Genomic DNA, 25,830 nt, shown 5'->3' with positions numbered 1-25,830 from the left:
TCGATATTCTTTATAACTACTTACGTTTGAGGCTAGGAGCGATCATCTCAAGTCAAGTATCGGTACATTCTAACATGGACCTAGGGCCAGACCCCTTGTGGTGTTTGAGCCTTTAGGCAATCCAGCAATTGGAATTTAAAGGATCAGGTAGAGATTGGATCAAGTAAGGATCAAGTTTGGGTTGACTTGATCGTTTATGGTTTACGTTGGGTGGGGTATGCATTGGACTCATGGTTCCCTATAACGACCAACATTACCTGGTACTGGGCATACCATACTGTACCAGTAAGTATTGAGGTTCGATGCAGTGTAGTGGTTGAACCAGCCTCTACTGGATGGAACTGATAGGTTCCACCCAATGTCATATTGTACCATCCTGCACTGCCTGATTTCAGTCAATACCATTATTCGACATGTGAAAACGGTCATCTTGTATTGTACCAGTAAGGTACCATACAACGAATATGATTGGGCCTAGTCCGAGTCACCTCGTCCAAATCTCAAGTAGGTACTGTTATTTGGAATGCTCAATACCCTTAATGCTCTTAGAAGTCAAAATTCACTAATGACTTAGCCTTGATAAGTTTTATAAGAAATGTGAGGGATATAAGTTTAGAAGCATGCATTGTATAATGGGTAAGCCATAGGGTACCATGAAAATCAAACCCATATCCTAAAATGCATATGATCAGGTTGGGTTGGGTATACTTTTAATATACCCATAACCGGACTTGAACAACTTCCATAGGTCTACCTTTCGACCCATACTCGACCCACAGGCCTATAGGTCTGTATTGGGTCCAGTCAGATACAGGTCTGCAGGTATTAGTGACAACCCTAGTCAAGGCTTTTAAGCTGATTCTAACTCGATCTAGCAGTTTGGGTTGCAGTTTTTATAGTAGATTACTATCAATAGTTCAGATTAAACATTTATCAGATGATATAATGTGGATGAGCTAGAGAATTCTTCGAGCATCATTCATTTTTTGCTGCACTGACATTAAAATTTAAAAGATTTCATTTATATATTTAGTTTAATTGAGCTTGTTAGCTACTCTTGTTTGTATTGTTTCCTATACTTGAATATTGTATGTATCATCGAGCATGTTCTAGGATATATAAATCCTTTTCTAACCACCAGCATATTTGACCAGATTATGTAATCGGACCTAAGAACGGTTAATATTTAATAGCATACAATATACAGTTTGCTGCTACCAACTGTGGATTTACTTCATTAAAGAGGGCTTGGTAGTCCATTTTGTCGGCAATGTAATGAGGACCTTGAAACCTTAAACCATTTGTTCCTAATTGTAGCAGACTCAGGGAAATAGGGGCTTTTCTGGCGCAGCATCATCATATGCACTGTCAGAGCTGTCTTCAATCCAAGCAGTTCCTAGCATCTAGTCCAACTTCTGAAGCTATGAAAAGGTCACAACCTCTCCTGTTATATACTCTATGGCAGGTTTGGCTTTCTTGGAATCTAGATATCTTCCAACATGAACTTCAGCTACCCTTTTCTGTTTTTCTTCGTGCTATATATCTCATGAATGAGTTCTGGTAGTCCAGCAATGACTTTGCACTGGTATTTGGGATTCTCTTGATGATGGGAATTCCCAGTTGTCCTACAACAACTCCTGTCCATTGGGAACCTCCACAACCAGGTGTCTTAAAGGTAATTTCGATGGTTCATTTCATTGTACTACTTCTGGTGCCGGATTTATAATTAGTGATCACTTGGGAAGAACTCTTTTTGCTGTCACCATTCCTCTTTGAACAAACTCCGTTCCAGTTGCGGAACTTACTGCTGCTTGTTGGGTTTACAAGTGGCTATTTCAAGGTTAGAAGCTTATTTTCTGGTGCTATAGGGCGATGCCTCAGTGGTGTCCTGGATTCAAGGAGTAGGCCTTTCGGGCCACCCCTTCCTCAGAAACATTGACCATATTGCCTCCTCTGTGTTGCACTTCAACAACCAACATATTTACAGACAGGATAATTGTTCTGTGGAGTGAAACTCAGTTAAGTGGACCTTCAGGCAGGATCTCCCAATTCCATTGGCCATTATCTCTTCTTAGTGCTGCTTATGCCTTTGGCATTCAGCATGTTGGGATCTAGGGGAAGGCCCCTGTATTACTTGTTTTTCTTCTCTGTTTGGGGGTTTCCCAACTCTGTACAGGGAATAAAACTGATTTCTGTTTTTCAGTTTGTCTCCAGCATACTTAGGGCCTTTTGCTTAGGACCATCCTGTCTTGCAACCGATGCCTAAAGAATTTTGCTTATAACAGTTTACATTGTTTATTTTCTTTTGGCTTCCTTTAATTTGTTCAACTGGAGAATCAACAATTTTATTTGTTTATTTTCTCTTTCTTGATTGACTGCTATTAGCTGAATCTACCTTGCGTGGAAGCTTTCCCTTTTTGCATTGTTTTGAATCAGCATTTGTTTCTGTTTGGGTACCCTCCATATTATGATGGTTCAGTTTATGATCAGAGAAGCTCTACATCTCATAATATAGGTACTTCTCACATGGAGCCTTTTGTCCATACACTTGAGAATTCTTTGGGAACTGAGGAAAAGATTCCAGATCGGTGAAGAAAAGAATTAAAAGTTTTATATTTTGGATCCGTTGGCTTCATAAGTGTTTAGTCAGCTGTGCCTGCATGTTGGGTTTTCTCTAAACCCATCATTTCCTCCTCTCTCTCTTTTTTTGTTTTTTTGATGTGTGTGTGTGTAGGGGAAATTATAACTAAATAGCCCCAGCAAAAATTTAATGTTTCTGCCCCATCTTTTACAGGATAGCTCATCATATAACCTCCAAAGGAATGTCCACCTATCTTGTTGGATGATTCTGATGGCTTTGCTAGTGAATGGCATTATATATGCATACTATGTTGGAAGTAAAAAATCCTCATCATAAATGAGTGTGTGTTCACCACCGAGGTGGTAGCACAGTTGTAACGAGGCTTTGTTTCCAACGGAGTGACCCAGGTTCGAAACACGTGGGTGTCGATTAAATATGGGAACCGGATGCCCCCCATCTGGTTTGCTCGTTGGGAGCGCTACTGGTCCTCTGGTACTGAGGTGATGCTGGGATGACGTACTCATACGCGGGTTCGCCCGTGCTGGTGGAGAGGGTATGAGAAACTTTCTACCTGCATCGGACATTCCCTGGTGGAAGGGGGAAGGGGGGCCAGTTTATATTTCCCTATTTTTTGAGATTTTTTTCCTTTTTTGAATTTTTCCTTTTTTATTTTTTTTAAAAAATAAAAATATAAACTGGACAGCTTGCTGGTCCGGTCTATTTTTAAAGACATCAATTACCATTACCCGGCCCATCCTACTCTAAGGCTCCATTTGAAAACTTGGAATTAAGGAGAAAGAAATTGAATGGAAAGGAAAGTTAAAAATTTTGATGTTTGGGAGATTTTTAGTGGAGGGAAAAGAAAAAAAAAGGAGGGAATAGGAGAAAAAATTTTGGGCTCCAATTCTCTCCTTCCCTCATAAGTAGAAAGAAATTGAAACTTAATAAATTTTTTATAATACCTATTTTACCCTTAAATTAAAGAAGTACTAAATTAAAAGGACAAATATATCCTAGGGCATCTTTTGTTTTAACCTTTTATATGTCATCTCCATCTCCGTATACCCATATGCTGCACCTCTACTAAGCTCCATCTCCACAGCTGCACTTTCAGCTGACCCGGTCACTCATGACCCGATCTGATCCGATCCATTTGCACCTCTACTTATAAGCATACCCCTTTTATAATAAAGGTATTTTAGTAAACATGTTAAAAAGATATGTTTTTTTTCTTCTCTCTCCAAACTCTCAAATGAGAGAAAGGAAAGTACTTTCTCTTTCCTCCTAAAACTTTCAAACAAGAGGAAAGAAAACTCCATTCTATTCCTTTCTTCTTCTTTTTTTTTTTCCTCCACATTAAAGTTTTTCTTTCTTTTCTTTTCTCCCCAAAACTCAAAACTCCCAAACGGAGAGTAATAGTTATCAATTAACCAAAATATACAACACAGAGTTAATGAATTATATTCAGCAGAGATACACTACTTGCCGGTATATATGCACACAGGTTTCCAACCACTGCCGCAAAGCATCCAACCAGACCGCAGTCAGAAGACAAGGCAGAGAGAGAGAGAGAGAGAGAGTTTAAGGATGGGAGCCATCACGACCGCGGTGGTCGCCATTGCGGCGGTGATCCTAGGGTGGATCACCATCGAGATCGCCTGCAAACCGTGCCTGGAGAAAGGCCGCAACGCCATCGATCGCGCCCTCGACCCCAATTACGACCCCGATTCCTCCATCGTCCCAATCCCGACCCCGACCCAGCCTCTCCTGGATCCCATTCCCCCACCTCCTCCCGCCGCCAAGGCTGTTTAGCGGATCCACTGCTTATTGTTCTTCTGGTAAGCATTACAATATCAGTGCTCTCGGATGAAAGACCCCCCTTTTCTTATTCTTCTATTTTTATGGGCTTTTGGCTGAAGGTTTGTACTATCGGATTGATGGATCTTTGGTTTGCATTTGTATCCGAACATATTGTTTGATGGAATCAATATTGGAAGATCCTTTTGCCCTGCATCATGTTGCTTTTATGTGTTAGGTTTTCTGCATCCGTTACCGTAAGGTTGGCCCATTGTATTATGATGGAAACAATTTCTTCTTTGATGTGGTTTGAATTATGTGCCTGTAGAGGATGTTTTCTGATAAATGCTGTGTTTGGAAAATCCAAGGAGAGGAAATAAGGAAGAGAGCACGCACAAAAAAGAAAAAGCTTGAAATTATGGAAGTTGCTATGTCTACTATGTGCCTATAGAAATGCTTGATTGACACCGTTTTATTTCTCTTATCCAAATGGATTATGAACAACATAAGCAAATGAAGGACACTATCAGATGCCAATTTTCATCAGGAAAAAGAGAAGGTAACAAAAACAATTAACTATTCTGTGTGTATTCTTATGGTTAGGATTTATATACAAAAAATAGATACATGAGAAGGTCCAAGGATCTCTAAGATAGAAAATCTTCCTTTTAGTTTTGGATTTTTTTTTTTTACATCTACTCTTTAGTTCAAGTTGTGACACTAGCTGGATCTAGAACATCAGACTCAGTTTCCATCATCTCCTTGGCTGCTATCATCAGCAGGAACCCTAGGCTCTGTCTCCATTGGATTTTCTGCTTCTATAATAATGTCATCATTTCCATTGTCATACACCTGGGAACTTATCACATGACCACTTAAATCCTTGTGTTTCAAATTGCCTGACATAAAGAAGATGGTTAGACACAAGGTAAGGTTCAGTATATATGACCACCTATTCTGATGCTGAGTGGGTAATATAGCTGCACTGTGATAAGCATGAACACACACTAACACAATTGCTTAAATGTGTTATATGATGAGACAGGATGATACTGGAAATGAAACAGAAAAGTGCCTCTGTCCATATGATTATGAACCTACCCATCCAAAAACTGCACCCACTTGACGTATTGTGAAACAAAGCCTTAACATGGAACACAAAGCGCTCCAAAGACCTCTTAGTAGCAGGAACCTTGCTTGTGACCATTGTCCGTTTTGACCCCTTAGCAAAGTAATGATATTGGAGTGAAGACAGGGAGAGATTTATCTGTCAAAGACAGCTAGTTGCATAAATGAAATCATACCTTAGCCTCAGAACACAGGGTCTGTATAATTCGTGTTGCCTTTTGAAGCTCTCTGACCTGCAATACATTATTAAGGCAAGAAAGAAGTCTGATTTGAAGGTGATTTGACATTGTCAACCAGCGGGAGCAAGATGCATCTTACCGTTTGAATTATAATGTCATTGTGTTCTTGGAAATGATCGTGTAAGAAGTCAAATGCTGGAGAAATATTTATCATTCAGTGTCCTACCATCAATTATTCAAAAACTATGGGGATTTGGATTGTTTACCTTTAAGAAATATATCGACAAACTTGCCCCCATACTTGACTGCCATAGCATGCATAGCTACCTGCATTCCACAGCGTAGTAAATAGACAGTATTTTTTTGACACATTTGTTTTATTATTTGTAAAGAAATTCATACTACCAAATATAGCGTGAAGCACTTGAAGATAACAGAGATGCATCAGCTGTCTAACATGAAACCTATTCAAGGTGAAGCTGTTACGGTACTCCATACACAAAAATCAGATGGCATGTTGATTCCTAAGAATTTACATTTTGTACCTTCAAAGCATTTTTCATATAAATTCAACAGATTAGTAAAGCACATTCAGTATAACATGGTCATCAAGGTGAAAAACTCCAAACCAGATAACTGGCCAGCTGAGATTGGCTTCTGCAGGTGTATAAGCATATGTAGGCTGTAGCGATAAATTTATTCAAAATATCTCAAGCTGGACCAATTGCACAGGTCACCTCTCATGGTGCCTTGCCCAATCAAAATACATCGGATCTCTCACTATTGTCTCGCAATAAGTACTTCATATGCCTCGTTTCTCAAAAAAATGAAGGATCTAACTCTTTTTTCATTGATGCAACCATATAACCGCAAACTTAGCAGATTTTGTCATGGCAATTGAAGTGTTCACTTGCTTTCTCAAATTTAGGCAACTACCTTGTCCAAGTTAATCTCCAAATATCTACATCTTCAAGGATGTTTATCTACATCTTCAAGGATTTTGTATTCAAATTACTGAATAGTGATGGAAGGGCTTTTGTAGTGATGGAAGGGCTTTTGTCATGGTGATCACAAATCCCAAGTTTGTCTATGATGAGCTGATCTAATTGTATGATTTTTTCTATGAAATACTAATTGATAAAAACATTATGTATTAGTAAGTGTTAATACTTTAGCTCTCAGTAGCATATTAATACTATCTGTTCCAAAATTTTAACATATTAGACAATTTAGCGACAGGAACTTGTGATATAAATACGCAAAGCATCTCCACATGCCTATTTGGTATGCAAGGAAAATTAATATGCTCTATTGACAGGGAAAGGTATCTTCCTGCTATAACTGGCCATTCAATCAGCTAACTGCGCACATGGTACATTGAGGGATGCATTATCAGTCAGAATTTCCATAAAGATGTCTCAAATAAATCAAACAATGGAGCTATTATAAGACACTTAAGGGCTAAGGTCTAATAGATTACAAGTAATTTTAGGAAGATAGATGATAACTAAGATACAACCACATAGTTACCTTGTCATGATCCTTGCACATAGTTACCAAAGATACAACCACATTCACTGATTGGCGGAGCTTTACGAACACCTTGTTTAGATCTTCCTGTTGAACATCTGCTCGAGTCTTCAATCTGACCTCCTTGACCTAAAAGAAAGAAAAAGGACAAACTTGAAATACAGAGATGTGCTCATAATGATGTCTCAATCGCATACTAGCTTCATAACTCACCATTTTGATTAGAACATCAAGATTCTCTTCATGCTGCACATTTCCAAGGTCTATAAAGTTCTGACCAGTGGAGAAGAAACTGAATGATAGATTAGCAAGATGTTTAAAGCACTTACCAGAACACGGTACCATGTAAGAAACATTGTAGGGCATAATGTTGGAAACCCATGGGTGGTTTCCTGTGTGTTCTTAGTTTTGCATTTAGGGACCTGTAGCACGAAATATTTTCTTCTTAGGTTAGAAGTTTTGACCTTGATTTTCATTAGACAGGCATAATTTGTTGACCTTAACAAGTAACTTATGATGGATGTCTTGCACCAGGATTGTAAACACTTGTAAGTGGAAGAGAACATTTGGTAGAAATTTATATCTATCATCCACATGAGAAAGCTAGGGCCAACACTTTGCACGCACCTGAGGCAGTATTGTGCAAGCTAACTCTCCAAGTAAATCAGAAGAGGATTTGCTATTTTTCAGGTATATTTGCAGTGTCTTCTGTATTATGTCTCCCTGGAAGGGAATATAGGGGAAAAGATAAGAATTGTGAGCAATTGTCACTTAAGCTGGCATCCTTGTCTATTATTATGATTACGAATTGCAAAATAATTTAACTGCTTCCTTACTTTACTCTTCCATCCATTTTCAGTATCCTCACTACCCGGATGATGCACTAACAATTCACGAGCAGAAAACCCAAGCCTGCTCTGTAAAAAAGGAAGAATTTTCTGAGAGCATCCCACATGCATGTTCTTCCCATTTCCTTCTGAACACTTATCAAGTAGCGTAGCAATTGAGCTCACAACTGACTGCAGAGTTAGTAAGACTTCCGATGCTATCAAGAAGGAGAATGAGTGTGCTGCACAAAATAAGACCTTTTACAATGTTGCAACTTATAAGCGGTACAATTTTGTGGCACAGAAATCTGGAAAAAGATTTAATTGTTGTTACCTGTACTCATGACACCCTCAAAAAATGAGTATACACCACAATACAAGTAATCTATGTGCCCAGGTGATGGAAATGGTTGGATCCCTGAAAAGAAATGATCTAGTGTTTCAACTGGTTGGAAAGCTTCTAACAAGTCCCTGAGAATTGGCAAATTTGTCTGAAGGAATATGTCTGGAAGGCTTATCAACTGCATTAAAATGAGGAAAAATAAATGACTAGGTAATCCTCATAAAAGAAGAGTTGAGAATGAAAAGTTGAAAAAAATACCTTGCTATAGCAGCAAAGAACTTCTCTAAACACAGAACTAGCAACAGAAGATTTTGAAACCACTAGATATGGTATATCTGGGTTTCCGGCAGAGGAGGAGTGAGACTTCCAATGATCTTGGCAAGTTTCAAAACCTACAAGGTTGTCACTCATAATGATTATACTGCATGACATTAGACACAAGTAGCCAGAATTTTTGAAATACTAATAGCATCTTACCATCTTTAAGCATAGAAAGCGCACAATCTAAGTGTCTCCTTAGACTACTAAACACTGGTCTAATCTTGCTCAAAAACTCATTTGTTTTTATTCTGCAGCAACCAGGTGGAGCCTTTGCCAAGCAAGCAGTTGCAAACTGTTTGCTTGGAGGATTTAAACAATCCAGCTTGTTGTGAAAGTCTCGGAGAAGGTACAGATGCAATGGCATCTAGAACAGAGAATAAGCATTAGACTTGAGTCAATCTCACGTGTTTGCAAGGACAAATACGCCAAAATACAACATGAATAGAAGGCTACCTCAGCTGCAGGGTCAGAACAACAGGAATCTCGGGTCTGCAATATAAGGAAATATAGACTCAATATGTGTCCATTAAATTAACTACAGATTGTTCAAAACATATCGCTTCTGTCATGTTTTGTAACTTATCACAGTTGTATTAATATGCAAACGCAGCTACCAGCTCAGCTTACAGACAAATTACCTGGACCAAAGGACCCTGATTATATTTTAATGAACTGAAGGTGACTATCAAGCTCAGAGCTCAGCACTTCACTGCATGTCTCAGATGTATATAATCTGGTACATTTGCTACCCAACATCCAATGACTAATAGAATCTATCAAACATATGATTTGAACTTAAAATAGTTGCACTCTGAATGATGTAGCTGCATTCCTAGCGGGGAAGGCAGCATTCTGAAGTGATGTTTTATGGCTTGATTGGCCCACTGGGTGTGGTCCTTAGCGATCTCAAATTAGCCACATGAAGACAGGAATTATAATACATAGCCCACACCATATACTCTGAGTTTCCACCTTCTCAGATCATGGAAATTCAACATATTAGTTCAGAAGGCTGCATTCTATCCAATATATGACAGCTAAAGCTGCTAAAGCACTTTGCAACACCGATCATGGTTTGCCGAACTAGTCTGCTAAAAGCTAACAGTGAAAAAATGGGCCTAAAAAGCTTGATCTATGCCAGATTGCATACACACTCTAAAACATGCCAATGAAGTTCCATTCATGCACACGTCTTGCAGGAACACAGTCTAAAACATCCCACTGTGAGATATGGATATTTAGGATGAACAAAATCTTTTCTTGAAAATAAGGTCAGATATTAGGCTTACAAGCCAATGGAGTGGACGGTGAAAATGAAAACAGAAGGAAGAAAAGTTGTGTTTTTGGTATTCTACAAAAGTTTATGATAGCAAGTGAGATTAGTTGGTAAGAGGTAGGGAAGGCTGAAGATATGGAGCTTGCAAAATGAATTGGAGAGAAGGGAGACCTTCTAGTGGGGCTACCAGAAAAGGCTGCTTACCATGTCAATAGTGGCTTAGCCATCACATGTCAAGCTACCAAAGAGAGAAGGAAGGCCTTACTTCATCAATGGGGCTGCAAAATAAATCATTTACCATGAGAACAGGGGTCACAACAGGGATGAGGGTTATTCAGAAATCCTTTTCCCACTTGTTGGGTAAGCTAACATTTAGCAAAGTTCAGGCTACGAGCCCCCCCAGAAACAGCAATATCAAATAAAAGGCCGGTTCAATCATGTTATAAAGTAGTATAAATTTTTAAAATATATGTATATTAAAAAAAAAGACTAGGCAAGTGTTATCGCTATCTTTAAGAGCATATAAGAGAGATTAACCTTGTATAAAATGAGTTAAATATTTACATATTTAGTTTCTAACCCAACTCTCGGATCCTACTAACCGGTTCAGTGGATTAAATAGCTACTTAAAAGTTTGTTTCCTGTCTAAACGTTTTGGTACTCAATAACCACTTGAAAGACTGCCTAACCATTTTGGCAGCCATTTCACTAACCTTGATGTGCAATATATAAAAAGAAATATATATCCCATGCCTTACCTTATTCAAGTTTCAGGAATATATCATGCCAAAGACCTATATCTGTACTGCTGTGTGACACCCATCTCCTTGTCTACCACATCATAGTTGCTCATAGCATTCTTTATTGTCCACGTCAATGGTGTAAGCACAAATATATCCTCATTTACAGTTGTCAGCAAACAAGCATACATGCAATCATTCATTAACACTAAGATAAAAATAGTGAGAAAACAAGGTAATCTTCCATGTGGACAGTTAAACTACTGGCCATGTTGTAGTAGAATATGGCTTTAAAAACTATCACCAGCTATTCTTACCTCAGAGAAGGTTAACATAGAGAGGCAGTCAACAAGTAGAGGTCTGAATTTGAATCGTTGTGATTCCAGAGTCAATGGTGCTGCCGATATATCCACAAGCCCAAATTCGTTAGAGTCCATGGCCTCATGATCACAGCATATTTTCACCTTAGATGATGGTTCTGGAGAACTCCCATTTGAGGCATCTTGACTTATAATTGCACCTGCTCTTTTCAGTGCATCCATTATTGTAGGCTGCTTCAGCTTTCCATCGGGATCCAGCTTTTCTGAATTCAAGTCTCTTTTTCGTTTTCTCTTGTTTGGAGAAGTGTTTTCTGCACTTCTTTTTTCCTGTTGCTTTGAATAATCATGCTTGCTTAAAAGAGGTGATCCAGAGTTCTCCACAAAATAGTGGAGTTCAGGTAAAGATAGAGGGTAAGACTTCAGGGAAGCATTCAGTAAGCCCTCCATTAAACTGCATGAAACAAACTAGGTCAATCAGATTTTCACAAGTACCATAATTGACATATAACCAATATAATGACACGAGACTGAATACATCTAGAAGATGAGAATGTTTTAATTCAGGTCAACACTTACAGTTAAAGACTGGTTAGTATGAAGCTTACCTAGCAAGAGACATCTTATGTCATGCTAGGCGCCTATGTGACTATTTTGAAGTTCTATTTTCCTTTATAGCATGCAATTGGCAATTATGGATACATGAAGATGATAAAACAACTTCTCTAATTTTACCATGTTATTTTTCAACATACTTAAAAGCTCATTAAAACTCATATGAAATCCTAGGAAATGAACATAAATAATCAATTTATCTGAAGAAACTTGTCAATTTATCTGTAGAAAATATAAACCTGTAGGCAAATGGTATGCTAATATATTACAGTCATCTTGATATGTATGTAAATAAATATAAATGAAACCATCACATGATTGATAAGATAGACAATATAGAGACAGCAAGCCACATGAATTCCACTAATGTACCAAGTAGCCACTCAAAAAAGATTACCTTTAGCTAATCCATCTAGCTAACTTTAAGATGGTAAAGTCTTAAAGCTAACATTTTCATATTGACTTGAAATAGAAAACTAGACCCGTGCCTCATAACTAGGGGTGGAAATGGGTAGGTTGGGTGGGTTCAGGTCTTGTTGTGACATATATTAGTGAGAGTCTGTGAGCCCAAATCTAATTCGTTTTTTAAATGAGTCAGAAATTCATAACCAAACCCAAACTGTTTGTCAAACATGGAGCCCCACCCGACATGCATAACTCGTTTAATAAACAGGTTGGATCGGGTGAAGTCTGTGATAATAGGTTAAAGGGGTCTTACACAGGTTAAATGGATCTTAAATGGCTTAAGCAGGTTGGTTTGTAACCATGTAGTCTGACCCAATTATTAAAAGGGTTGAAACAGGTTAGACAGGTTAGAACTCTAAACCTGAATCTAACCCATCCAATGGATTAAATCGTGTTGAGCCATGCACAACTCAAACTCATTTAAATCAAACCTGAACCCATGTCTCGGGTTGGTTGTGGGTCGGGCCATAAATTATCACCCTACTCATAACTAGTTGCCGTATATTTCCTTACTTTATACGCATCCTTCATAATATAATATATACATTTAATTTTTCAGTTCATTTGTTATACACAAAGTCACCTCAATTTTGTAACATACCATATGATCTATCCATTTCAATAAAAACCTTTTGCAGGCTCTACACTTTGATGTAGCATTTTTCAGTCAATTGCCAGGGAAAGCACATGAATTTAAGTGGTCATCAGCTCAGCACAATGAGTATGATGTTGATGTCCTATCAGAAAGTAGCAGGGGCACAACACCAACAATTTCCCAGTACTTAGGCATGCTATGGTAACAATGCAAGCCAAGCATGCCAAAAACCAGCATGGCATGTCTTGTGTCATTGGTGAACTTTTTTGGTGTTGAATAATTAATTTAATAGCTGATTCTAGCCTTGCTGTACATTCCAATTTATCTTCTATATATTCTCCTTTGCTTTTCTTAATTATTATCTGTATCTTTTATCAGCTACTCATTGATAACTCAAGAAAAGACTCACTAGACAAATCAACTTTCTACATCATACTACTTTTCAAACTTGAATTGGAGTTTGTGTTGTACTAAATATGTTTCTTCAACCCCCGCTCAAACCTATTTTACTTTTTCTAATTCAGTTGTCATAGCCTCCAATTTACTAGCATCTTCATGTGGATATCCTTGCACATCCTACAGACAGTCTCTCCATCTCTCTTGTGCTTCACACAGATAAAAAAGGATACATACATAAACCCAAATAAATGATATGCCTATTTTGCCCTTTTTCTGAGAATGTTATACCTCTCTAAGCTTTTATGTTTGTCAAGTTTCAATGCAAAATATTCTCTCTACAGTAACCTTTTCTGCTTTCATATTCATTTACCTTTAGACTCTCTGAACTCATTGTCCATCTTATTGGGCATTCTGATGTTTATCTTTGCATTTCTAGTTTCACTTGCACTTTCCTTTTTTTCCTACTTCATCCAAGTAATATTTATCTTGAAATTGCATCACCTTGCTTAGATGCATTTTGACTAATCCTTCACATTCAACACGCACACACATAAACACCAGCACGTGTAGAATGTTATATCCCAATTCCCACATAACATAATTGCCTTCATATTTCAGTAACTCTTTTCTTTTGGGAAATCAGAATTCTGATGAATTTGCAACTACTCAACATCACTAAACAACAATTTCTCTTTAACTTGCTATTGATTTAAGGTTTTGACATCTCGCCTCATTCATATGTCCCAACCCTTGCTCTCAATGTACTTGGATAAGGCTATTTAAGGATCTGATGCTTAGACAAACACTAATACCCGACACATGAGCCTGAGACCATGTAACAAAGGTGTTTGGTAATTAAGTTGGGTTGGTTGGCTAATTAGCCCAATATCTGTGTAAGTTATAACATATAAATGGCTCTTTTGTGGATACTCAATAATGCATCCCTATTCATTAAAAAGTGTTAAGAGATACAAGAAGTCAGAAACTTAAGATACTGCACACAACAAAGTAGTATATAAAACTATATCAAAGTTTCATCACGTCAATATCACTAAATTTATAATACAATGAGTCAGATTAACCAGGCTTAGGCTCTGTTTAGAGGTTCCAATCAAGCCCTGGCCGGGGCCAAGCTTAAGCCTCAACATTGCAATTCGAGCCAAGGCCGCTAAATTGAGGCCTAGCCACACCCTTACTCCTAACCTGGTTGTCTCACATATGCAAACTTAATTATTACCTACATTAATACTGAAGTGCTCTTTGTTTTTCATTCACTTTCTATACTTCCAAAATATTATCACCATTGTCCCTCTTCCATTTCTAATCTCGTTTCCCCCAACTTTAATATAGTTGTAGTTTTTGGTCATCTCCTAATGCTAGCTCCATTGGTTTCCTCTTTGGTGGACAAATATTACCGACCTTTTTCATCATTGTATATGCAAACTCAATAATTTTATTCATAAAGTTCACCCACATTATAGGTGACAATCCCTACAGCTTCCCAAAATTTTAATTACCTGACAATCTGAAACCACAGTGCAGCACTGCTGCAACGATCTGAGTACTTCCACCAGGGGCCTGAAATAAATTTTGCATAATCTCGAGAAATGAAAAAAATTTATAGTTAGCAACAAATGGACTTCCCAGTCTCAGTTCCAGATTATCCAATTACAATATAACTCACTTACATTTAATTGAGGTTGTGATTGGCTCTCAAACTGATTTTTAGACACCAATAATTCTAATAAACAAATGAGAAGGAATGCAAACCCTAAGTAGATAGAGACTAAAACCCTAACTTGATATTTTTAACTTTGTAGACACTTGAGTGTAACTGGCCCACTTTCTTTGCCGAGCAAAACTCTTGTAATACTTTATCTAGACTGAAAGAATAGCAATCGGCACTGTGATATACGAGGTGGAGCAAGTTTGTTTCAGAATTCCATGAACCCCAACTTCCACATTAGGTATAACTTCTCTGAAAAGAAAATCTCATAATTAAACATTATTTATAGCATAGATTATCATAGGCATGACATTAGAAATGATAAACTAGATGGTTATGACAACTAATCAGCACTATGATATACGAGGTGGAGCAAGTTTGTTTCAGAATTTCATGAACCCCAACTTCCAGATTAGGTATAACTTCTCTGAAAAGAAAATCTCATAATTATTTATAGCATAGATTATCATAGGCATGACATTAGAAATGATAAACTAGATGGTTATGACAACTACCCTCGACCAATAAAGAATTTATAGGCTCTAATTTCAGAAGTGGCTCTGGGGTCAGTATCCGATGGGCATTTCCATAAGAAACTAAAGATTAGGTGCTTGCTTTAAAATAAAACCAAACGACGTCAGTTGAATACCAATACTCACACCAGGTTTCTTAAACGCTTCAGTAACTTTGCCAACGTCTCATCCTTTGTAGCCTGCATTATACAGTCAACTCTACCAGCAACTTGGGTGCTAAAGGCATTAAGCTGCAAATACAAAAAGAGTAGTAACACAAAAACATGATCCACTAGGAAATGATGATGCTATGAAGTGAAAGCATACCAACTCCCTCATCCAATTGATGGCATAATAAAGTGAGAAGCACACCATCTTTTTCTTCTTTCCTGTCAGCTTCTTCCAATGAGCTCCAACTAGGTACTGGCAAAATTGCCAATATGCAGACCAAATGCATTAACTCAAATAACAGTTTTAATCATCTCAAAATGTGCGCATATGTCTCAAAATTTTTAAAAGTATGCCAGCAATGAATGGCACAAAATTCATATTTCTGGACAGGGGACAGCAATTACAACAAATATTAAACATAACCAACAATAATCAGGTACTAATAGGAAGCATTGGGTGTAGGATGACATCTGCCAATTTTAGTAGGTTAACCTCTATATGCACATTTGCAGTCAAAAATCATTAACCAGAAGTATTTTGGGTGTGAGGAATATGCTTCGAATTCAGAATATAAAAATGCAAGATATGACGCAAAAGCCATGTAAATTAGGGGGTAAAATTATGGTTCAAGCATTTGTTACCACTTGATGTAGTTCTTAACTTTTAGAATTCAAAATTTTAGGGTGCATTCCCTTAAAAAAAGAAAAGAAAAATATCACTTAGAGGCACATAACGACATGTTGGCATTACTGACATTTGCAACATTGTTGTATATAACATTTTTGGCTTTACTGTGGAATAATTTCTTGGTTTTTCATCTTGTGTCCTATGGATATTACAGCTCTCTATATTAGACAGTCTTTTTACTCTTCAATCTACATCCATCCATGTCCTTAAAAAAATTTGAAATGCATGATCAAAAGGTGCCAGCTTATAAAGCCGATAGGTCCTTGACAACTGGACCAAGTGACCTAGGATTGAAATCCCGCCTTCACCAGATTTGGGCATTAGGGATACTTGGCAGAGGGCTACCACCCGTTGTGTAGTTCATTGCTCATGAGCCCTTCTATTAAGAAAAAAGGAAAGAAAAAAAGCATTACCATCGAGGCAAGTTCCCATCCTACCAATCAACTATCTAGCAGTCTAGGTCTTCTGGCAGGACTTTCTCGCACCTAATTTAGTTGTGGATGAAAATATGGCACTTGAGACTTAGTCACTAACTAGAATCTTCTACCTAGGGTAATGCATCCCCTTCAAAATTTGCTTGAATCTTCAACCTGCATCCTTTTTCAAAGTTCTTTCTTACTTCAATTGTTCTTAAAATATCTGCTTCCCTGCATCTACGTCCGCTCCTAGTATTGGAAAATAAGAGCTGAGAGCCGACAATATGTGGTTCTTAGAGTTTGTTAGAGGCTTTCTTAGCCTTCTGCAAGTAGTACAACAAATGATTTTTGGTGATTCAAGCATCATTATCTTATCTCCACAACTAAATTATACAATATGATCTTCATGCACATAAATTTTTTCTTTTGCTTCTCACTTAAGGATTTGCATAGACGTTACATGTGCATAATGGAACATCTTAGTTGAAAGGTCGCTAAAACCCCAACCACCAAACCGCTATCAACATTGAATAGTGGGGTTAAGATGAACCAATGTTTAAAATATTTTTACTGAGCCCCATAACAATTTTGTCTCGGGTCAGTATAGTACCAAGGCGCTACCATCCTAACTCTAGGAACAGTTTGGCATTTTAGAACAATACCAGGATGCTAATGCGCTTGCAGAGTGAGGGTCGGGCTGATCCAAGAATGTTGAGCCGGGCCCGGGTATGTAAGTTAAGCCATGTATCTGGGAGGAACTTTAAAGAAAGAAGGGCTTTAGGTTCTTTGCACCCTGTTTTGGCATAGCAGCTATATTTCGATTCATCCTCTTCTTCCACGGGTTTCAAAATAGGACGTTGAACCCATTTCATATGATGGGAGTAGCTTGCCTCCTGGGCGCTGCTCCGCTATGTTGTTGGGGGTTAAAGAGGAAAGGTTGGTCTTGACCAATCATCTAGTTTTAGGATATGTTTCAGATTTCAACTGACTAACAGAAAGGACAAGATGAAGGAAGGGAAGAATAGAAAGGAAAAACAGAGAAGGGAGAGAGAGGAAAAGAAGGCATTGGAGAGAAGAAGAGAGAGAGAAGAGAAAAGAGAGAAACTTTCTTCCTCAACAACGCAAACTCATACCATACAACTCGTGACTCAAGACTCTCCTTTTAGTTGTTCCATACACTAAAGTTTCACTTGGGACTAAGTAAACAAATAAAAAAGAAGGCATGTAACCTGACATCTTTAAACAAAGATAAACTTGATACATTAATTAGATGATCAATTTTGGAATGCCAAATAACATTGATGCTCCAATATGTTCTGTTAATGTTACTAGCATTTTGGATGAGCACTAAGATCATAATAGTAGAAAATTTGCTACATGATCCAAGTTCTTGACTTCATCAAAAGTTATTATACATTTGGCATTGGCTATTTGACATGAGATCACCACAAAATATAGCTTTGGTTGACCTATGGTTTCCTCAATGGTAGTTTTTAGCTTTCTTGAAAGTAACTAGCTTTTGAGGAGGAGGTAACTACTTTAGTGACCTGTAAGATCCAATTCCACTCTAGTTTCAATATCATATTTATGGGTTTATTCTATCTTTTCCAACAAATCAAATGTAGTATTTTGATGGGTCTTGTTGCATGTTTAACCACCAGATTAAGACATGCATGTGAATTATTAACTAGATCTTTTAATAGGTTTAGTTTTGGATAGTGCAGATAAGACAGAATTTAGTATGAACACAACTTGTAGAGGGACTCAAAAAGTGTTTCCTTGCATTAATCAAAATTTATAAAGCATTGGTATTACTCCATTAACTTCTTCAAACAAAAATAAGGAAATAATGGCTAGCAACAAAAAAAGGAATCAAACATGTAGATGAAGATATAGCAAAAAGAAGCAAACATATCATATGTGCATAAATCCATGTGAGATGCAAAATGCTAGTGTGCAATCAAACCATCTCATAGGAGCTTGCAAGAAGAAAGAATAAGAAAGTGAATAACAGATGACCTGAATTAACCAGATGAGCTAAAATGTGAGCCATAGTTCCATTATCTTATCTCACTTTTTTTACTCATAAAATGATAGGTTTCCTATACAAAGAAAGCATCTAATGAAAAGAGGAGAGGAGGGATTTTTTTTTTTTTTGGGGGGGGGGGGAGACAAGCACAATATCTACACTCATGTAGTTGAAACTTGAAACCAACACCACAACACAATTTGTAGTTGGAGAAATTATGCTCTACCTTGAAACCCTATCCTTTTGGTAGAACCTATAGCTCAATCCAGTAAGAAGAAGCGCAAAGGGATTTGGAGCAATTTCCACCGCATATGAAGGTTGGATAGGAATCATTTGCAAACTAGTGTCCATAAACCAACCACAAATATCATTCCAATTTTCATGAAATCAATTGATGGGGTTTCCCATCTTTCTTCTTGGGAAAAAAACAAAAATATGTGGAATAGGTCTTGTTGATTGTGTCCCTGTGCATCTTTCAAACTAATCTTACAATGTAGGTATTTTTTTATTTAAAAAAGATCCAATACTCTTATGAAATCAATAACATGCTACAATCCTTAAAATTATGATAGTGTTACACAAAATAACTCGATGAAAAGATGATTATCTGGCTAGAGCACCATGCATCTTACCTGAGGAGAAGGAAGATACAAAGGGCAGCCAAGAAGGGCATCAATTCCACCAAGAGATCCTTGATTTGTCAACCTTTCGATCTTTTCACAGAAAGGGAAACAATGAGTTCAAGTTGTTTTTTTTTAATCTTTCAAAGTCTAAAAATTTATATCAAGGTCGAAGAAATCATTACTGACAGAGGATAATAATGAAAACTGAGAAGGAAGAATTTGCAGAGAGGATGAACATCTGAAACCAACAATTATCAACATTAGAGAGAGACATGTTCTGAATTGCGGGATATAATTAAAGTGAAACTACTAATGAAGAAAATCATAGAGACATGAAGGTAAATCATTACTGTTGCAAGGAAGAGGAAAGTAATGACAAGATATTCAGGCATAAAGGAGATAGATCCCCATCCAAATTCATCCATAAGTCTCCTGAAACTGAAAAAAGTGTATTATAAGTTGAGCCTCTTGCTCCCATTAATCAGAATATATAGCAGTTCCTAATGCTTATTGCATTTCATGGCTGAAGCAAATTATAGTGTAAGTTCCAGTAACCAGCCTCCTATATCATTGGATGAGTCCTTCAAGGGTAACTGGCCTCCCTCAAGATCAGCCAGAAACAGTGACTCAAACTCCCCAACATGCTTGCCAATCCTACAGGACAAAAATTATCAATAAAAGTTATTCTTCTACATCACATCCAGAACTCGAAAAAGAATAACCAGACAAATCATTACAGAAACAGGACTGCATGTTTCACTAAACCAGGTTTGAAAATACATGTGGTTACTTTTTACAAGCATATTTTGGAAAAGCAGACAGGTCATAAGCCTCACAAAGTTAGTTCGGTGGAAAAACAGGTCCATTTCTGTTTTAACAAAGTCTATTTTACAAAGAATCATGCTTTATTATTATATGTTTTGATAAATCTCACAGACAACCAAACTGAGATTTTCTATTGGAATCTTCAAAAGTACATGGCAAAATTGCTTAGATTGTTAAAAACCCACACACCACTCAATGATTGCCGGCTGAAGAGTACTATGCTCCAACAAAGCAATCAGTTCATCATATAGAAGGATTAATGGCAATGTCTCCAATTTGCATGAGTCTAAAGACAATTGCAGCAGTTCAAGAGCCTCTTCACAATTCGATTTCTGTATACAGGAGATGCAACAGAATTGTCAGTGTAAATATCAGAATTGTAATTTTCTTTGTTTTCTTAATGGAAAGCAGAAATTCCATCCTCCAGGATATACGATTAAGAAATGAGTAAACCTGACAATATCATGATTTTCCTGTTGGAACGAGCCCACAAAGCATAACAAAGCATGTGACACCATGGTGGCCTATACAGGCATCAATTGTACATCCAGGGAGAGTTCAGCACTCTAAGTTCAAGGATGATATGCCTTTTTTCATAAAGAATGATGATATGCTTTTAAGTTAAGACTATTCCGAGTCTTACGAGAGACAGAGAGAGAGACTAGTTGATCCGGTTCTCTGATTCTTAATCTTTCGCAAGTTATCAAACAACTTACCATCTGGGATACTAGATGGCTGAAATTTTTGTTTGAGATAGATGAGTTGAGTTAACTAAACTGGGGGTGTCATGGTTGATTGTGACTTAAGCATTGCAGAATTATTGAGAAGAAAGGATAACATTTTTGTATGCATTTCGAAAACATGTATTGAACTAACAAAGTTGCAAAGAAAAAAATAAAAAGAAAAAAGAAAAAAGAAGGATGCTATCCACTGACATTTTCAAAAGGATAACTCTCAGAGTCACATAAAGACCACATTATGATATTTTGAATGTCTTGCAAGATGCAAAATTCTTGTGAACACATGATTCAAAGATATTAATTTTGTAAATTTGGTTAGAACTTGTGAGGACCATGCAATTATGTGTTTAGTCCCACATCGGCTATGCACTAGGTAGATTTTGGGTACTTATATAGAATCAAAGAAACCAAATAATATCTTCCGGCTATCTTTTTTTAGTGAGATCCTAGGTTGTTACAAATGGTATCATAGCAAACCCGGCCTATAGCCCATGTGAACTAGGGGACACTGCAGCATAGGTCCATTGGGTTGACCATAGGCTGATTATGTGTTTGTGATTGGATTTGAATAGATCTATACCCTTAGCCTAGCGAGACACCATGTCTTAAACGGGGAAAGTATGTGAGGACCATGCGGACATGTGTTTAGTCCCACATCAGTTATGCACTGAGTAGATCTTGGGTACTTATATAGGATCAAAAAATCCAAATAATACCTTTTAGCTAGTCTTTTTGAGTGAGGTCCTAGGTTGTTACAAAACTTTTGAAGAAAAAAGAAAAAACAATATGCATTACATATTCAAAAGGTCAAAGTATGCTCATCCTCTAAGCACCTCAAAAGAGCTCTTGCCTCAATTATTATTCAAATACCAATAATCATTTCAAGACCATATATGTGATTAAGAATGCCCTACATGCCCAATGTCCTCAAGCAGAATGTTAGCAAAATTAAAAGACAAGCCTCCTATAGCACTATAGACAAGTTTCCTTTAGCTAACCAAAGTCAATTAATATCTAGAAGGTATGTCGCTCTATTCCTACCTGTAATTTAAGGAGAAAAAACATTACTTTTACCATACATAATGTTCATCAGTCATAACTGAGACTTAGCAGAGAGTTCTGTAGTTCATGAAACTGGTGGTTCATTTTAGAGGTAGAAACACTTAGATGAATATTTCACTTATAAGGAAAATAAAATTAGAATGTGACCTTTCATGTGTTGATGATAAACCTTATCACATAGAACATTTCTTCTCCAGTCCATTTCGGATTCTTGTCTTACATGATAAAAGCAACCAAATAATAAATGGTGTTGGTATATGGGAAATAGAGAATAGCATCAAAGATGGGAAACTTCAAATTCCTATCATAAGTTACATGTAGTACTATATGGATGCTCGAAAATATCACTTCATGGTTGGGTGCATGCATGCCAATGTATATAAAGATATTCAAGAAAATGAAAAAGCCATTTGAGGCAATTGAGCCTTATACTGATCCAGGCTTAGGACATTAAGTCTCCACCAAAAAGGGTGGAAAATCTACGCCTTCATATCCCACATTTTTGCAATCTAAACTTTCTATTTCTTGGTTCAAATTTTAAAGAAAACATATTATGAAAATTCAATGGTATTGCTGACTTGGCAAAAGTCAGAGAGCAAACAGAAGTACTGTCAAGCTGGTGAATCTGTTAGAGTGCTTAAAAATACCAAACAGTAGATCAACTAAACATCTGTGTAAAGCATCAAAAATATGTAATACTAAAAATATGTAATAATAAATAAGAAAAGTATTCTCGCGTTCTAGGATCCATACATTTATAAAGGATGCTTGTTCATAATAATACATGAGCAGACCTGAGAAGATGAGAAATTGGTTGCAGCATTCACATCCCCCAAAGTAGAAACTATCTTTAAAGTTCCAATTATTCCCATCTTTCTGTACTTATTGTCTGGATTGCTAACCTGTGCATGTAGGTGATGACAACACCAAGAGAAACAAGTATAGCAAAATTCCTTTACCCGTTCCTACTTCCAAAGAGGAGAGAATGCAATTGAACAAAGTGCCATCTGAATCATGTATTGTTTACCCATACCTGCTTCCTTACAATCATCAAAAGCTCATTTCCAATTTTAGAGCCAAGTGAATTAGCATTTGAGCGAGCAGATAATGCTAAATGACAGAAAACTTCATAGACCTACAATGTGGAAAGCAGTAGTATATCAGTTGGTGGAGAAATATAGCATGCTTTCAAAAGAAAAATATCAGAAGATTTAAAACCTTGTGAAGATTATCCTCATGAAACCCGTCTAAGTAGTCTAAGACACCTGCATCATAAAACATGATGACACTAATTTGTGAAATGCATGTTGTACTATTAATTGCATATAAAGCTATAATTAGGCTATTCAAAATACCGCTTATATGAGAAGAAATTGGGATCAGCTCCTCAGAGTACTTTGATGTCAGCAAGATCATGGTTTCCAAAGCAGAACTAACTTCATAACCAACCCCAGAACCTATATGTGTGACTAATGCACCTAGAACCTGATTGACATAAAATAGAATTTAGAAATCTGTAAGTATATATTCATTTTTCTGAAGTCTGAAATAATAAATAATGTCACATCCACAGCATCTTGGACAGTTATGTGTAGGACAAACAGCACGTATCTCTAACTAATTTTGCAAAATTATATATATGTGTGTATATTCCTCCCTTGCTAAATTTATGGTTGTGGTGTCCAAGACAAACCTTAAAATATAGGGCTTCTGGATATGCAAGATAGATCAAGCCCAGCCTTACGTACGAATGATGAAAGTTGGTAATATTTACCTCTTGTCTTGAGTAAGTATCAGTGAACTCTTCAAAGAGTGATGTGTACAGGTAGATGCCAAAATCTCTTGCTTGTTGTTCTTTGCATGCCAACAAGTACTCAGTTACTGAAAGAAATGATGAAAAGTAGTCCTGAATGCACAAAAGATGCAGAAGGTAAGCTCTTGTGAACAGCATGAACAAAGATAGTTTCTATGTGGGAATGAGCTATTTGAGGATCAAAATAGAGGGGAAGAAAACCCCTTACCTTTACTAATTCTCGGTGACCATGAATACATTGACCAAAAAGAGCTTCACGAAAGACAGCATCCACAATCTTCTTTTTGAATATTTTCTCTGCACCCTTTTGCAGGGAGCCTCCATTCGCGTATATGATCATAAGGATCCAGACATCAATGACCTTGTGGTCACGTGGCTGGTCAATAGACTTCAGCTCCTTCAGAAAAGCCTCACAAAGGATCTGCACCCAAAGTGAATGAGAAGGTTCCAATAAATCAATATTCAAATAGAAAACCCGAGGTTAAATTGAACAAGCTAGATGCCGTACATTTTTAAATCGAAGACTTGATCTCAAAGCATCAAGGATTGAGGCCTCAGTGCTATCAGCCAGCGATTTGCCTTTAAGCTTCTTGTTCCGGGCAGCTCGCGAATCAACCACTCCTACAAATTTTACTTGCTCGCGAATCTGTGAGATTATCCTCCTAACATTTGTTGGGGTTGCAGAAAGTAGAAGGAACCTAAGTAAATGGGGCGTGTGCTCCCCATCAACCGTTCTAATGCAAGATATGGCAATGGTGACGGCCTTCAAGAATATAAACAACCAAAGGTCATAAAATTCAGTCAAAAAAAAACAGTGCTGAAAGGATTGAGCACTCATAACTGCAGCAATACCAAGGATCCCAGAAAAGAAAAGAATGGCAGTTTGATTAATAAAGAACTAGCGAAAGCTCCGAAACCTGCTCCTGTAACTGGTCATCCAAGTTCAGATCGGAGAAGGAGTCGAGCACGGGCGCAATGACCTCCGAGTCCTCCTGCAGAATTCGCTCGAGGGCAGCAACGACGGTGCCATGGTTCTGGTCGCCAATGATCTCCGGAAGGGAACCAATGATCTCCTTCTTCAGCTGGGGAGGGGAGATGGAAAGGACCTCCATCAGCTTCTCAGAGAAGCCCTCGGCATCAACAAGGAAATCGAGCCACCGGAACTGGTTGATGATGAGCCTTGCAACGTCATCATTGAGCGACAAATGGCCGGCGGCGGCAGCATCAAAGTACTCTGGGAGCTTCTCAAGGAGCAGCTGCTGGAGCTGGGGCTGGACTGGTGCCACCAAGAGGAGAAGCCTCACTAGGCTCTCCCCTCTTGATGGTCTGCCGTCTTGGGAGGCCGGAATCAAAACCCTGGATCGAAAGGAAAGTAGGTTAATATTAAAAGAAGCAAAAGAGAGGAAGACGATTAGGGAATAAAGATTGTACCTTCGGAGGTTCTGTGAGTTTTGGACGTAGGAGGAGAAACCGGAGAGGAAATGGGAGAGGAGGAAGGAGTCGCAGGAGAGGCGGCTCTCGAGGTGGCGGCGGAGCTTGTGGGGGTCGGCTGGGAGGGAGGGAGGACCGTCGTGGGGGACGCAGAGGGTGCATCCGGCGTCGGCGAGAAGCGAGATCATGGTGCCGATGTGCCGCTGGTCCCCCTCTTCTCCTCCTCCGATCGCCTTGCCTTTGCCTTTGCTGCCGGCGCTGCTGCTCCTGGGGTCGGCGGCCCCGATGGCGGGAGGAGGAGGAGGGGGGCTACGGTCGCCGCGGAGGGCGGAAGAGGCGGGTTGGGGTCCCGGGAGAGGGGCAGGCCTCTTGCGAGGATTGGGAGGAGCGCTGCGCTGGAGGAAAACCATGCCTGGCTTTGGATGGGGATGGAAGTGCCGCTCGGTTCTTCAAGGGGATGGAGAGAAGGATTGAATGAACGGAATTTTGCCCGCCATTTTGCGCGCCCTCTTCGTCTTTGGAGCTGGAAATCAGTTGGGCTGCAGGGCCTCCTCCTAGACCGTACCCAGGACAGGTGTCATCAAGTTAGGTTCGCCGATGCGCTTCCTTTCGGAGTTTGTATTACACCCGACTATCACGTGTGTGGAACGTGCCTCGAAAATTTGGAGCTCATGGTTCTTGA

The 25,830-nt window shown here is 38.2% G+C and overlaps 3 protein-coding genes across 4 annotated transcripts in view; 2 read left to right on the top strand and 1 right to left on the bottom strand.

Moving 5' to 3' along the window:
* The window catches only part of LOC103705742 (protein WHAT'S THIS FACTOR 9, mitochondrial-like), a 16,353-nt gene extending 6,899 nt beyond the window's left edge, over window positions 1-9,454 (top strand). The window contains exons 3-4 of one of the 2 annotated variants that reach the window (XM_039114538.1): window positions 1,321-4,419; window positions 8,961-9,454. The gene's annotated coding sequence lies outside the window, so the exon portion shown is untranslated. Of the gene's footprint in view, window positions 1-1,320; window positions 4,595-8,960 lie in introns of those variants that run through there. The other variant, XM_039114537.1, reaches the window with a different exon arrangement.
* Window positions 4,122-4,594, top strand: LOC103705741 (outer envelope membrane protein 7). The gene has a single exon (XM_008789584.4). The coding sequence runs from the start codon at window positions 4,169-4,171 to the stop codon at window positions 4,391-4,393; it is 225 nt and encodes a 74-aa protein (XP_008787806.3). The 5' UTR covers window positions 4,122-4,168; the 3' UTR covers window positions 4,394-4,594.
* On the bottom strand, window positions 4,893-25,830 carry LOC103705740 (Fanconi anemia group D2 protein homolog). The gene is made up of 31 exons (XM_039114536.1): window positions 25,149-25,830; window positions 24,635-25,073; window positions 24,226-24,480; window positions 23,926-24,138; window positions 23,679-23,810; window positions 23,260-23,389; window positions 23,123-23,169; window positions 22,938-23,039; window positions 22,699-22,806; window positions 20,292-20,434; window positions 19,837-19,931; window positions 19,628-19,715; window positions 19,464-19,515; window positions 19,287-19,367; window positions 15,679-15,774; window positions 15,499-15,602; window positions 11,040-11,493; window positions 9,160-9,195; window positions 8,863-9,070; window positions 8,644-8,777; window positions 8,377-8,563; window positions 8,052-8,284; window positions 7,843-7,938; window positions 7,545-7,637; window positions 7,429-7,461; window positions 7,216-7,344; window positions 5,952-6,012; window positions 5,825-5,880; window positions 5,683-5,739; window positions 5,480-5,600; window positions 4,893-5,277 (listed from the first exon to the last, which is right to left on the bottom strand). The coding sequence occupies exons 1-31, from the start codon at window positions 25,556-25,558 to the stop codon at window positions 5,123-5,125; spliced, it is 4,548 nt and encodes a 1,515-aa protein (XP_038970464.1). The 5' UTR covers window positions 25,559-25,830; the 3' UTR covers window positions 4,893-5,122.

The sequence above is a fragment of the Phoenix dactylifera genome, chromosome 16 (assembly GCF_009389715.1).
Source record: "Phoenix dactylifera cultivar Barhee BC4 chromosome 16, palm_55x_up_171113_PBpolish2nd_filt_p, whole genome shotgun sequence".
Lineage (NCBI taxonomy): Eukaryota > Viridiplantae > Streptophyta > Magnoliopsida > Arecales > Arecaceae > Phoenix > Phoenix dactylifera.
The sequence above is the reverse complement of the archived record's forward strand: the minus strand, read 5'-3'. Positions and strand labels throughout refer to the sequence as shown.

Coding starts and splice junctions, on each gene's coding strand:
- LOC103705740 (XM_039114536.1), bottom strand. CDS start 25,558: ATGGTTTTCCTCCAGCGCAGCGCTCCTCCCAATCCTCGCAAGAGGCCT. Junction 9,071..9,159: donor GTTCTGACCCTGCAGCTGAG/GTAGCCTTCTAT, acceptor TCTCTGTTCTAG/ATGCCATTGCATCTGTACCT. Junction 7,638..7,842: donor CTTGCACAATACTGCCTCAG/GTGCGTGCAAAG, acceptor TTCGTGCTACAG/GTCCCTAAATGCAAAACTAA.
- LOC103705741 (XM_008789584.4), top strand. CDS start 4,169: ATGGGAGCCATCACGACCGCGGTGGTCGCCATTGCGGCGGTGATCCTA.